Below are 14,531 nucleotides of genomic sequence, written 5' to 3'. Positions count from 1 at the left end.
CACCTAAAGAACTGCAGTCTGATCTGGAGAAAAAAAAAAAGAATATATATCCTTCTACAAACCCCTGTGCATTTAATTGGGGAAAAACTTTCAGTCCTGCTGTAAGCACGCAGAATGCAGCTCTCAGATGAGTTCCAGCTAGAGTTCAAGAAACATTTAATGATACACACTGGAGACTAACAGAGTGCATTCACCTCACACTATCACAGACGCACTAACCTTCACCCTTTACTTAAGACTAAAGCTGCTTTCACACATGCACTGCAACTCTGAACTTTTCGAGACACGAGGAGGAGCCGCATGTGTGAACGCCAATGTCCGAATCTGTTGAACCTGTTTTGGACATTTGAAAGTGTGCCTGAAAGTTTGTTGTTTGACTGAAAATATCTAAACCCACAGAAGTTAGGTCTTAAAATGTAGGTGCTAGGAGCTAGTCTCCTTGCTTCAGCCATGACGCCCATACTGAGAATACCAAGCTTGCTTCTTCTTATAGCTATCTGCAGACCCATGAGAACAGGTGTTCAGGCTGCAGAGTGGGAAAGAAAGAGGAACCATTCTCCCTATTACAAGTCAGTGTCCCATCAAAAATGATTCTGAAGCTGTTATTTTAAGGTAAAATAGCTTCATAATGTTGCTTTAATGATACAAACGAAACATCTACGAGAAGCTTGAGGTTTTTTCTAGTTCAGTTTAAGCGTGAGGCTAAAAACATTTCCAACAAATTATCTCCAGAATTACTGTCTTTTGTATAAATTATCCCAGATGATAAAGAATGTACAGTACACGCCACTGATATCATGATCTATGTTATCTACAAAAGGCCATTGTTCTGCCTCTCCAGTGGAGGTGATGCAACATCCTTCATGTCTGATAGTTAACCAGAGCTCAGCTTCCAGACTGCAGCGTGTCAAGCTGTGAATGAGCATTCCCGTTTCCCTGTCACACATCTAACATTTCTCGAGTGCAAGAGCAGGCCCAATAAAACTGCAATACAAAATCTATGTTCTATCTGGAACAATGTTACCAGAATGAAATATCTGACACACAACTCCAGCATAAAACAAAGAAGAAAAAGGAAAAATGCACGACTGCAATTTAAAATTATCTTCATTGTTGCTTAATCTGTTGGTTATTTTATTTATTATTCAATTAATCATTTGGTCAAAAAATGTATTTGTTTTGGTTAAATCATGGTTTATATTATTAATCAATTATCAGAATAGTTGCTGATTAATATTTTGTTCAACTTACAGCTGTCACTGGGAAAGAATGGGGAAAAATGTGTACTGTAAGTGTGATAGTGAGGGTGTGACCTTGGACCAAACCCAGAGCTTTAGAATAGGTATGTGCTGCCCAGATTCAGAGGTCATTCACACAGTGCAGGGAGCTGGTGACTACACAGGACTGCCTCGTGAGGGCAAGGTAACAGGGCTAATCGACCCATCCTTTTCCCAGTAGCCTTGAGTGCAGGCCACAACGCTGACACTGGCACATGCTCCAAGTATACAGCTACTGCATGATGACCCTGTCTACCAGAACAGTTTATTTAATGTAATTTATATTTATACTGTCAGCATTTATTGTTCCATTCTAATTTACTGCTCAGATCTATTTTTTTCTCAGTCTGTTCAGTTTTTTTCCCCCCCTGTAATCTGGCCAATGTCTGACAACCGTCTAAACAAGTCACTGCTACAATACCAAAGACTTAACACCTGGCATGTTTGTGCAGAAGTATACAAATAAAAAGGAGACCGTTTCAATTCAAGTGACAGTGCATGTCATCATGCTGCTGCACTGTGTCAAATCAGAGCTTATCTCATATGCTTATATGTAACTCCTTCCAAAATGCTTCTATAACTTGATTCTCTTACTTCTTCACTTTACACTCACATTCCCCCGTGGCCATTCAGTCATTTTTTTTTTATATCCGTCACATGGATACATCACGAGTTGCGTTGCATTGAAGTGACGTGACTGATTATGTAGCCCGATACCTCACTGCTCCTTAATAACTGACTGATGATGCACTGTAGATGAAATAAATATATAAATTCAGACATGACTGTTCAGACTAAGGTCACATTAGCTCAAATCTGATTTATGTCAAAATAAGGACCAAAATCAGCATTTACATTTTTTTTTCTTCCCCGCTTTACATTGTAATAAAAACAGGATCCATGCCACACAGGCAGAGATTTAGGACTATATAAATCTCACTTCCAACCACAGTCACAGGTCAGTAACATATATTGCTCAACAAAAGACCAGGTGTTCTATAGGCTGAAAGTTTTGCATTATTAATCAGTGCGCCTTGTTGCTCGCCATGTTCACCACTTAGCAATTTGTAAGCATTTGCTCGCAGCTCTGTGCAACCCAACACCTCTGACAGACTGAATCACTTGAAGATATTCAACCAGCCAGCTGAGCAGAATCAACGATCGCTTATAATATCCCTCATTACTTCGACCATGTGTGTCAGTACAGTATGTTTGTTGTATTTTCTCTGTGCAATTGCAAAAGACAATTCCTGTGAAATAACTGTACTCAGTAAATTAGTTATTTAAGACTGCAACTACTAATTACTTTTATTAACCTTCATTAATCAATTAGACTATGAAAAATCAAACTGCAATATTTCCCACTGGATGTTAAATAGTGCCAGAAGCACCAAAAATATAAATGCGACAATGTCTAATTATACAAATACAAAAAGACTAAGTTATGTTTTTCAAGATAGGGAAGTTTTTACAGAACACTTTTCACTGTAACAGACGTATGTTTCTTCAGCAGCTGTGCCACTCAAGATTCAAAACAAAGATAAGCATTTTTATTCATTTTTCTTCAACTGTCTCATTTTTATTCAACCATCTGCCCTACCCCTGTTAACTAATTTACTTCTAATCCAGCAAGAAGTACGTGAAGACAGAGAGCAGGCACATGGCACCTACTCATTGGTGTCCATGTTCACACAGTGGCCAGAAGTCATCAGCTGGGGAGAAACTACCCCCCTTTGTGCCTTTCATGTATTTACATTTGCGTGTTTGGAAAGCACAAACGCTCATTTAAAAACACTCACTGCTGTTCTAAAGGTATTCCAGCTGGATATTACATTGTTTACACTTTGGTTCATGTTGTATAAATTAAGCAAAGACATATGCTAACAGAATATTTTTCCTTCCAGATGGTTAGAGGAGTATAACCAGTGTTTTGGAAATACCTTCAGAACAACACTAGGTGTTGCTTAACAAACAATCCTCTGAGTTTGTCTATGTTTACATTGTTTAGTGAAACAGATGCTTATCTGTGCACAAAGCACAAACAGGGACTAGAGTGCAACTTCACTGGCTTTAGAGCAATTTTGTGCATGCTTAGCCATCATTAAGATGCTAACATTAGGTCCAGCACACAAAAATATCTCTGCGTGAAAGGAAACACATGAAATGAAGACAATATGCACGAATGATACACTATCTTACCTGTATAGCCCGCAATCCAGCCCCATGAAGACACCATGGCCAGCAACCATTTGAACATGATTCCTTCGATGTGCCAAAAAGTGGAGCTGTCCCATATTCTCAGCGGCTGAAGGAGCAGCAGGTATAAGCAGTAGGATGGGATGGCTACACAGTTGTTGAGGAACATAAACACAAAACGGAGCACAGACTTGAGCAGAACCCAGCCCAATTTGCCGGCCCCGTCCAAGAGCTGTGCCATCCTGATACACACCGTCTGCAACACAGACACAGCAGCAGTTAGCATCTCGCCTTGGTTCGTTTGACAAAACACAGGACGAGTCATGTGTGTACACAACGTTAGCCTTACTGCAAACAAACTGACTTGCTCTGACTGAGCAGAGCACAAAACCGCAGAACAACGCCGTGTTTTTGCCAGACACTCAGGAGAGAGTCTGCCGCGAACCGGTTGAGGGTGAGGCTATTTCACAGAATTTAAATGAAACACACGCCTAGAGGAGTCTATCCTCTGATTGTTACTGACGAGGATTTATTCTCGACTCTAGGCGTTTGTTATTCGTGACTGCCTGAACGCTAGCTGCCTAGCCGCACCAGTAATGCCTGTAAAGACAGGACCATAAAAGGACCAGTCGCACGGGACGTGGTCGAATACTTCATGACATGCTAGCTTAGCAGAGGGCTGAGTTAGCATTAACGGGAACGGATGTTCAGAAACGTGTCAGGTGTGACAGCCCGCGGGCTATAACATTATTGCGAAACACGCTGACTCCATAGTAGTGATAGCCAATAAGCTTAAGTGCTGGGGTATTTTATGAGACAATAACAAACGTTAACCCGGGCGGTGGATGTCTGGAGGCTGGTGCAAAGCTCAATATCCGTCTGTTTCGTCCAGAAAATAGCCTGACCCTGTAATTTAGCAAAAGTCTGGTAGCTCATGTTACTCACCCAATTAATGTCAGTGAAGCATCCAAGGACGGTTGGACGGGGATGTAGCTAATTGCTGGAGCGAGATAAACTGTATCACGTGCAGCTATCCTAAACGGTTAAGTTAGCAATTTTGGCTAGTTGACATGGTCCCGTCTCTATCAAACCCGGGGACAGGGGTGGAAACGTCCGACAGCGTTACAACAAATCCCGTAAGGTAAAACTGTAGTTGCACCCATTTAGCTAACGTAATCCACGGCTGCTCGGGCACGGCGTCTCCCGGCGGGCACCGTTAGCTCGCTAGCTAGCTAGCAGGCAGCTCCACTTGAGCGTCGCTGGCTCCATCTCAGTCAGAGACACCGGGATAAATCCACCGATGCATCATCATCATCATCACCATCGTCGTCGGCAAGTTAGCTAAGCTACTGAGCTCCCATTAACGAATACGGACGAGAGGCGGTTCGGGCCGAGTCTCGGATCAACGCTGCTAATTAGACAAACGTTGCACAAAGTATACACGACATTTGCACATCAGATACGAGCGACAGTTATTTTTCGTTTCTCTACTAGCAGCACCCGTTATCTTTCTCCAGACACCGATTCACACCGAGTCAATAGACAAAAGATCAACACGCTGAGAGCCGAAACAAGTCCGTCTTGCCTTCAAAATAAAAGCTTCGGTTGTGGGCCTGTTTTACCATGCAAGATTAGTAAAATTAGCGAAAGGGCTCGAAAACTTGAGGCTTTTTTAATGTAATAGAATCTAAAATAAAGCGATGTATTAATATTTCTTATTACATATTTATTTGTTCATTTAAAGTAAATGAATAACATAGTACATGTTTATACTTTATGTTTTGTTAGTAAGAATAACTGGAATGAATTTGAACTATTTTCATATCCTTCATATAGATCATAAGTTGAGAAGTAGTTAAGAAGTTTTTTGTAGAATGAAATGGAAATCCTCAAGTAATGTACAAGCACCTATATTTTGTACTTAAGCTTAGTATTTAAGTAAATGTACTCTGTTACTTCCCACCACTGGATATTTCATGTTAAGATTCTAGTGTTTGGATAATTTTTCAACTGTTTAGTTAGCACACTGGTTTGTATAACCTTGGTTTGTGTTCCAAATGTTGAACTTAGTTGAGAATAAAAAATAATTAAAAAAAAAAAATCAACCTGCATTAGTTGATATTGCGCTTTAGTAGAGCAAATTCCCTAACTTGCAAACAACATGCTATTGTTACAGCGAATTGCGAGTGAGAAAGTGTACCAAGTGCAGTGTTTCTTATTGTTTCCAAACGATCAACATGACGAAAGTCAACTTCTGAATTTTAATACTAAAGAGGAATTTAAATTAGCTTTTGAGATAGCAATAATTTACTTTGTAGTCAGTAACTGTTTTATTTTGAAAACCAGGTGCGGAAGTTTCTTTTTTCATTCCGTCTGCCTTGACGCTCGTGTGTTCACCTGACGCCAGCCTCTACGCATTAAGTGCGCAGAATCCCTGATGTTAATTGCTGATGGTTTCACTATCTATGAACAAGACACCGCTTTTCTGATTTGTGACTTCATCTTATGTCATCTGGACTGATTCCCGGCAGCAGATTATTTCCAGATTACAACATCATCATCATCAGCGTGGGTGCACCGTTAATATCAATGCGATCAATTTACTTCCTTTTAAATTAGAAACAGCAATCAGGCTGCAGAGTTTGCATCATTATTAAAGTATGTTAAAATGTGACATGATGCACATGCAGTAGGTGAAATAGGGTGACATAAAAAAGTATGAAGGTGAAAGTAACACAAAAGGCATAAGATTACAAGCTAGCTTGTTTTGCAGTGTAAAATTGTAAAACATAAATTTGGCTAGTGGAAACAGATTCAATGCTGACTATTAAACATCGTCACTCAGACAAAGTGTGGAATTGACATAGTGCTTTTCAGACAAAGACGTTCAGTTAATTGCTTCGGTCTGCCCCCTCATGGCCCTTTATGTTATTACACTTTATCCAGAGGAAATGACAGTAAATCCAAGGACATTCAGTATTAAATTGACCTGGAGATCACCGCATGCGTGAAATATGATTGGATTAAGAATATGGAGAGGGAATTAAAAGCAGTCTTGCATTTTCTGGCTGCCGATGTTCACCTTCAGCATATACAGAAGGCCAATAATTCACAGACTTTGGTACACAGTGAAATGATTGCATTATTCTCTGTCCTTTACATGTTTTAGAAGGATTACACTCAGAGTGCAACAGTAGAATCAAATCTGGTCTTTTAATCATTGAAAAACATATGTACATATTCAGTTTCTACAAAACACAACAAGCTGAGCACACAAGCTGAAACAGTTTTTGACAGTAAAAGCATCAAGGGCACATTTACTAGAAGCGCGTGTATGCTCCCCTCTGTGGAGCAGGCTGGGCTCCACCCTGCTGCAGCTGGTGGCGGAGCTGCTGGGAGTAAGGATCCTCCAGGGATTTGACTGACACTGTCGTCTTGGGCCCCGTCTTCCACTCAGTGCCGCTCTCGTCCACCACGGAGGCCTCCACGGTGACAGTGTGAGTGCCCAGGATGGAGAAATTCAGCAAGAACTGGGTGCTGAAGTAGTCGTTGTGTGGTTCTACCCGCTGCTCGATCTCATTAGTTTTAGTGTCTAGTGGAATCTGAAATATGCCAAGAGGATAAAAAAAATATGGGAAAGTTATCATCAAAGGAGCAACAGCACAGCCACAATTAAAAAAATGTAATAAATGGAGTAGAAACATTTGAACCAGCATAATCTGTGTAGCTCAGCTGTGTTTGTAGTGTTTATATGGGTTTAGAAAATCAGATACAAGTTTCAACACATGGAACAAAGAGAGAGATGTTCAGGAGAATATACTGTATAATAAGAGCACAGGAGAAAAAATGTTTTACTCCAGATTTCTATGATTTCTTAAAATCAATAATCAAAGATGAAGACAGAAAGTGAATACACACCTTGTAGTCAGGCCCCGTCTTGCTCTGGAGAACTGAAGTGACATTGAGACAGACAGACTGGATCTTCCTGAAGAGTCCCGGCGTGGAACCGTGCTGCACGACCCCCTCCACTTTCAGAGTCAGCTGCTGGCTGTTCTGCACTGGGATCGGTTCACTCGGTGTTCGTGGGGATGGAGAGAGGGCAAGCTAGAAATATGAAACATATGTAAATCTACCTCATATGTAAATCTAATAAAACTACACTAAGAGGATGTCAAGTGTACTGCCTGTATTTATCCAGTGAAGGAATGTGCACTCACAAATCGTATCCCTTGTATTAGTAATACACACACTTACTTGGTAGTAGATAGAAAGTAGCGTTGTGAGCTCTCTGTCATTCTTATGTTTTACACTTTTTGTGCTTTTCTAATTAAAGTGATCATATAATGTGTTACTGTACCTTAATGCTGGTTGACTGGAGCTTCTGGAAGAAGTACCTCTGGAAAGACAGCGGGACCTTGAGCAAAGCTATGACAGCATCACAGAGACAACCTGTATGCTGAAAAAACAATAACAGCAAACATTTATATTATTGACATAACAAGCGATTATACTGCAGCTCATTTTCATTTTTCTATTAATTTCCCTTTATTTCTACCAGGTTAAAGTCTCATTAAGATGAGGCAGCATTAAAACATTATTACAGCAATTCATATAAACAACACAAACAGGCCAAGACCACCATCAGGCCTGAGTATAAATAATATCCAGTTAAGATGCATGTATGAATATACGCATATACACAGGACTGAGTTTCCAACATCATCTAAAATAAACACAATTTAAGAGCAAAAGCTAATGAGTGTAGCAAAACTATAAGCATAATTAACTTAGCGTATAAAAACTTGGTGATCACCAGGTTCCAAGTTAGACTTACAAGGTATGACACAGGGGGGTGTTTCTTGGTGAGGCCCTCCACTTCCTCCAGCACATGGTTGAAGACTGACATCATCCGTCGCTCGTATTCGCTCTCTGTCTGGACCGACCCCAGGGTGCCATACTCCTGAAAACTAGATTACAGAAACAGAGAGAGACAATCTGTTACAGACAAATGTCTGCCAGGAGAATGCCTTCAGGGAATGTGTGCTATAGCAAAGCACATTCAGTGCAGACCATTCAAGTATGTGGATACAGTGAAGAACCTCGCAAACTAATTAAATTAGATGCTTTTATTTTCATTATAATGTCGGTACATCATGCTAGCTGGTCACAGCATGAACACATTCCTTGACAAACTCAGTAAGTTGCATATAAACTAAGTTGAGATTTATTTTTCACTTTGTACTGACAATCTACCACATAGAATCTACATTTTTTCAAGTGCCAAACCAGTGGAAACCCTCTAACCCCAGGAAATGAATAAAGGTAGAAGTAATTAAAACAAATCACATCGGTCCACCTTTCTGGACGCTGACAACAACTCTCACCTGGCTGCCTGTGGGTCCAGAATCAAAGCTTCTATCACATGAGAGACAAGCAAACAGCTCTGTTGTTGTCTGAACACACAGTTAAAGAGAAATACATCACGGCAAAGAAAAGGTCAGGAAACCCTATGTGAGTTTGATGTGACCGAGGCATGTTTAAGGATACAGCTCCACGTTACGAAGGGTGGCATAGTCAGCATCAAAAGAGGACTGGTGTAAATCAGCGTAGCGCGCTGCAAGACTTCTGAACTCATCCATGCATACTTTCATCTGAAAAAAAATAAAGAGATGGATACAGATATTGTGGACAGTGAAATAGGGGTCTACTCTGGGCTGTTCTTTCAATTCAAACCTGCCTGCTGCTGCTGGATTTACCCTCATACACCTGCAGGACTTTACAATGTATTCACCTGTTCCTTCACTCTGTTTGTTCCAATCCTACCTAGCAGCTGTCCTGCTGCTTTGGGAAAGGGACCTGTTCCCCGCAGGGTTGCCACCCTGCCTAGACCAAATTTCAGAGCCTTACCTGCAATGAGATGCGGCCGCAGCGCTGCAGGTCATTTCCTGAGGTGAGAGCGATGGTGGTGGCAATGGCAGGGGGAGGACTGGTTTTCAGGCTGTTGCAGGTACAAATGAGCTGTGACAAGGCTTGCAGGGTGTCAATCCGCAGCTTAATGAACTCGCACTGGAATGTTAGCGGGCTGAGAGGAGTGCTGGCAGCCTGGAGGAAGGGATTAATCAGATAAATGTACATAAACAACTCAGTTAAATTAAATAGTTACACAGGCCTTGTTGGCTTGACCCTAACTAGACACAGTCAGGTACTAGGATAGAGTTAATCCATTAACAGTTTGTGATGCTGTGAAATCAGCTTCAATAAAGATTCTCTGGACGGACTATCAGCTGCTTTAAGCATCCTGTCATTGATGAAGGAGGAACTGCAGTAATGTTTTTTGACAGGCAGATGACTGGCAATTAACTGACTGTGAGTGAGGCGATGCCCTTTTGGTAGGAGCGCAGGGCCTCGGCGATGGCGCTCATGGCTCCACTGTAGTCTCCGTCCTCCACATGACTCAGGCACTGCTCGGCCTGGGAAAACTCCTTCAGGCTGTTCAGCCAAAAGTAAAAGTGCTCTGATGCCACTCGGGTCCGCAGACTCTGGTACAGCTCGCTGGAGAACTCATGGCATCCCTGCAGATTAATGATAAACATGTTATGATCCTGTTTCAGGAGACAGATGGCTCTTCGTGACACCATGTTTATTTAAAAAAAAAAAAAGAAAAAAAAGAATTTGTTTTATGATTTGTTTACCATGCGTGAGGCTTGTCGCGCGATGCGGTACACCGTCCAGCCATTAGCAACATTCTCCAGCTGTTGTTTGATGACTGTCTTCACGTCAGCTGACAAAGATGACTGGCTAGCAACAAAAATCACTGTTGCCAAGGAAACCTGGAGCAATCACAGTGAGTGAAATGAGTGTTAAAATTCAAAATCAGAGATACTGTTTACAAAGGCAACTAATAGCAGCTATGTATAGGCAAATAAATAAATAAATAAGCTGTATTTCTATTGAAAACAGGTTTGTATGTGTAGGTTGACTGTCCACTAGAAAGTAAACAAAACACAATTACTACTTAAATGTTATCTAAATGCTGTTGTGAGTCTGCTATGCCTCTGCTTAAGTCAAATAAGCTACATTTAACAGATATAAGACTCTCAAAGCTTTAATTTACTGTCTAAACAGCAGCTGATGTGTGACTCATGCACAATCTCTCACCAGAAGCTCTTGCTGCTTGTCAGTGGAGGAGTGACTGGCCACTCTGTAGAGGTCCACCAGATCTCCCAGCATACCGTCGCCCAGCACCGGCAGGTGGGTGGCGATGGCTGCCAAAGCGTGGCACATTAGAACACGGGAGGAGTCACAGGATAAGTGGAGCTGGCTGAGCAGGAACTCCACAGCTGACTGGCTGAGATGGGGTCGACTTTTCAGCATCTTAACCAATGAGGTGAGAGCTGTCTACGATTGACCAAAAAAGAAAGTAGAAGGCTCAGTATAACTACAGAAAGATGTGATCTAGACACATTTCTGGTGATCAGTCATCATAGCATAAATTTCCATGGAGACATCTAACATGTAACAGTGAAGTTAGATGTTAGATGACATGTACTTTAATTTTCCACATTAATATCTAATAATAAAGAACACTGCACGGCACTTTCCGCTTGCTTTACCTTTACCAACTAGGGCTGAATTATCTAATACAAAACCAAGTAAACAAGATTATAAATCTCACCAGACATTTCCTGCCAACCGTTTTCTATTGACTGCCTTGTGGTTATAATGTCTTACTTTGAGTGTGGCCTGGGCACCGGGGCTGCTGTCCTGACTGCAAAGCATCAGAAGGGACTCCACTCCCAAAACTGTGTCCTGCTCCAACTGCACGATATCTGAGGAAGAGAAATTACACACAGAGGCACTCAACACAAGAACAAACATCAGTGGTGGGAATCTGAAATGAAATATTTTGCATGAGCAACTGCCATTAGAGTAATCCCTAACCCAGGCCATTACTTTTTGTAACTAACCTTTTTCTGGACAGGAAATGGCAATGTTGGAGAGCACTATGACCCCGTGAGCAGCCACTGCCAGGTTGCTGTGGTAACAGCATTCTTGCGCCAGTTTAACCAGGTCAGTGAGCCGGGGGGGAACTGAAGAGCCACCTGGATGTTTGAAAAGAATACAGATCAGTCTGTAGTTCTTTTTCACATTACAAATAACAGCAATGGAAATGTGCATATAAAACCTAGTTAAAATGAACAGTACCTGTCATATTACTGAAGTACTGCTTGATTGCGATTGTTCCAGAGAGGGTGGAGAGGACAGCCAACATCCCCAGCTTCAAGCTGTTGTAAGGGCTGGACAAGGCACACTCACACAGAGTCTGCAGGTATGAACACATTCATATTACCTACAGGTTTCAAACCAACATGAAGAATACGCTGTGGTTCACTTTCAACATCTGAAACTCTACCTGAGTGTTTTCTCTGATCCAAAGATGAGGAGCCTTTTTAGCCAGGAGTTTCAGGTCATTAATTGCGAGTCTCTTCACAGCTTTTCTAGGGTCATCTTTCAGGTACTGAAGGAGGAGCTGCAACTGTATAGATAAGGAATCACATTAAAAGTTTATATTTTTCATTATACCAGAATACAAACTTCAATAACAGCAACAGAGCTATATCATTTACAGACAAATGTTAAAGGTATACATTTCTAAGTTGCCTGTCAAGCTGTCAAGACAAAATACTACAATAAGTACAGTAACTAACCAACAAAATGAGCTACAGCTCTATTATGGTCCCTACCTGTTTGGGGATATCAATGAGGGAGAAGGCAGCCAGCTGGGTGAAGGTGTGCAGGGTGACGATGACCATGGGGGTGGAGGGATAAGAGTTGACCAGGTTCTGCAGGAGCTCTCTGCTGCTGGACGCCAAGCTGGCATCATGGTGCATGTGCTGCAACATGGGGATCAACTTCAGCTTCAGTTCCACTGGAGTGTCCAAACCTGGGGTAAAGGTACAGATCGAAGAGGAATGCAACCTCTGTAAATAAGGAAGTGAACATAACAACATCTTTCTTCTGAACAGAAAGCTTTGTCTGAACAGTTCATTATGCATCACCTGGCTCAGGCCTCGATTTGTTTTTATTTTAGTTTTGTGTAATTGTTTGGAATATTTAATGATTCTAAAGTGTGTAAAAAAAACTATGGTTGACAGCCACTGTTACCGAAAATATCAGTGTATTGTAATTCAAGATTTTACCTTGAATCATCTCACTGACTTTATTGCAAATCCCAGCTGCAAAGTCTCTGAAAATTAGAAACAGAATTAAAAAAATCAAATTTATATTATCCAAAATGTCAGCCAATATTTTTGCACTACAGTTCAGCTTAAGCAATTAATTTTCTTACTTTGACTGTGCAGAGAAGCTTGCAGCAGCAAATATGGCAGCCTCTACTTCTACATTGTCATGAGAGTCCAGACTCTGGCGAATACTGTGGTGGGCATTTTTCCGCTCTGGGATGATGGAGGCCAAACTGCCAAGCATCCTGGACAGAGGGAACAACGGGAAAATTGTTTTAAGTCTCAGACAAATGGAAAGACAGGAAAGTTGGCAGGCATGCATCATACATTTATTCAGGGACTGAACAGTAGTATAGCCTTAAGGCACAAATCCTGTGCCAACTAGCACAATGTACAACTTTGTTCCATTTGCATTACACATTATTACCTCAGCGTGATGGCTCTGGCAACAGGGTCATTGCTATGGATGACCGAAAACACTCTTTTAACAAATTCGTCCACATTGAGGATCTTCTCCAAGTGTTTCTCACTCTGCTGAGTAACTTTCAGCACACAGAGGCGCAGAAAGTTGTTCCTGAAATCAGAGAAACCACATTTAATAAACAAAGGTGTCTGTGGCACAGTAAAACCAGTCTCACTAATCACACATCATAGAAATGCTACTAATGATTACACATACAACAACAAAAAAAACATAAGTACTGCATTAACGATTACAAGCAAAAAACAAAAGCAAGTAGCTTCCAGCTTTTCGAGTAATTTATTTGTCATACAAATGGAAAAATTATATTTCACGGACGGAATGACTAATTGAGAAAAGGTGTGGCCCTAATATTTACTCTATCCTTGGGTAGACTGGGATTTATTGCAGAGTTGTTGTGGTCAATTAGCTGCATTTGTTCTAGTTTAAACCTAATAAACATAGAAGTGACTGTATAACTGAAGAGGTCATCAAAATTGAACTGCCGTGTCAGCACCAGTTTGTAAAGCATCCATACCCAAGTCTGAAGATGTCTGCTAGTTTCAGAAATGCCGAGTTGATGAGGATGGGAAAGGGGTACTTCTGGAAGAGTTTGGGGAAGAGCACCACAGCCTCACACTGCTCTCCGAGCTTCCCCGACCGCAACCCTAGAATTCAAGCAATCCCACTGGTCACATCAAAACAGAGACGTCTCACATGATCATTAACACTGAGCAAACATCAATACACAGAGAAGGCACAACACACAAGGCAAGACTACAACACCAGAGAGTCGCAGGCTAGCATGTTAGCAAGGCTAGCTAACGCACCTTTGTCCAGCTCCATGAGAGCGGAGTTGGCGTCCAGTTCTTGTTCTCCATAACAGGCCTCTGATAAGAATGACCGTGCAGTGGAAAGCGACATTATTGTTTAGCTTTTTTCGTTTAAAAACACAGGTTTGACAGAGTCCATTGGTCGTTACAGTGTTCAGGTGGAGAACATAAACCCGGTGTGAAAGCTATAACATTTCCGGTCTATGGTTTTATTTTTCACAATAAAGTGCCCATAACATGTAATTTGCTGAAGCTTCGTTCACTGACTACTAGCTACTTTCTTAAAACACACATCTTCATGTAAATAACTTTCAGGATAGCTGTTATCGTTTAAGTTGTGCGTAAATGTAGTTGTGGAAAATAACAAAATGAACTTACTGAAGCACTGTGCATGGGGGAAACGAAACGAAAGAAGTTATTTTTCGGATTAAGATTTAACATTTTACATATAACGCATATTATCCGTGCATAATCCAAACAAAACAAAGATAGCATGTTTGTGGGATATGATTATGATTTTTTC

General features: G+C 41.2%; 2 protein-coding genes across 3 annotated transcripts in view; both read right to left on the bottom strand.

The window, feature by feature from the left end:
• Positions 1 to 4,992, bottom strand: part of lpgat1 (lysophosphatidylglycerol acyltransferase 1) — a 39,470-nt gene extending 34,478 nt beyond the window's left edge. Inside the window, exons 1-2 of one of the 2 annotated variants that reach the window (XM_041064844.1) lie at positions 4,419 to 4,992; positions 3,477 to 3,729 (exon numbers count right to left, since the gene is read on the bottom strand). In XM_041064844.1, the coding sequence (XP_040920778.1) occupies positions 3,477 to 3,714 (238 nt within the window). In that variant the 5' untranslated portion in view covers positions 3,715 to 3,729; positions 4,419 to 4,992. Of the gene's footprint in view, positions 1 to 3,476; positions 3,730 to 3,822; positions 4,337 to 4,418 lie in introns of those variants that run through there. The other variant, XM_041064845.1, reaches the window with a different exon arrangement.
• Positions 4,993 to 6,672: 1,680 nt separating this feature from the next.
• On the bottom strand, positions 6,673 to 14,177 carry ints7 (integrator complex subunit 7). Its single transcript, XM_041065228.1, has 20 exons — positions 14,006 to 14,177; positions 13,714 to 13,843; positions 13,143 to 13,289; positions 12,823 to 12,960; positions 12,674 to 12,720; positions 12,218 to 12,417; positions 11,887 to 12,009; positions 11,679 to 11,796; positions 11,441 to 11,575; positions 11,205 to 11,302; positions 10,632 to 10,871; positions 10,166 to 10,303; positions 9,839 to 10,045; positions 9,381 to 9,575; positions 9,021 to 9,124; positions 8,858 to 8,926; positions 8,308 to 8,440; positions 7,831 to 7,929; positions 7,392 to 7,577; positions 6,673 to 7,075 (listed from the first exon to the last, which is right to left on the bottom strand). Exons 1-20 carry the CDS (start codon positions 14,097 to 14,099, stop codon positions 6,794 to 6,796), a joined length of 2,883 nt encoding a protein of 960 aa, XP_040921162.1. The 5' UTR covers positions 14,100 to 14,177; the 3' UTR covers positions 6,673 to 6,793.
• Positions 14,178 to 14,531: the final 354 nt, after the last annotated feature.

Source organism: Toxotes jaculatrix, chromosome 19 (genome assembly GCF_017976425.1).
Source record: "Toxotes jaculatrix isolate fToxJac2 chromosome 19, fToxJac2.pri, whole genome shotgun sequence".
NCBI classification, from domain to species: domain Eukaryota; kingdom Metazoa; phylum Chordata; class Actinopteri; family Toxotidae; genus Toxotes; species Toxotes jaculatrix.
This window is presented reverse-complemented; position numbering and strand designations above follow the sequence as displayed.

Bases quoted from the DNA above. Each gene is read 5' to 3' on its own strand.
- ints7 (XM_041065228.1), bottom strand. From the start codon at position 14,099: ATGTCGCTTTCCACTGCACGGTCATTCTTATCAGAGGCCTGTTATGGA. The intron at 13,290-13,713 runs GTATGGATGCTT...CTCTGATTTCAG, and splicing joins GCAGACATCTTCAGACTTGG to GAACAACTTTCTGCGCCTCT. The intron at 9,576-9,838 runs GTCAGTTAATTG...CCCTTCCTCCAG, and splicing joins AGGGCATCGCCTCACTCACA to GCTGCCAGCACTCCTCTCAG.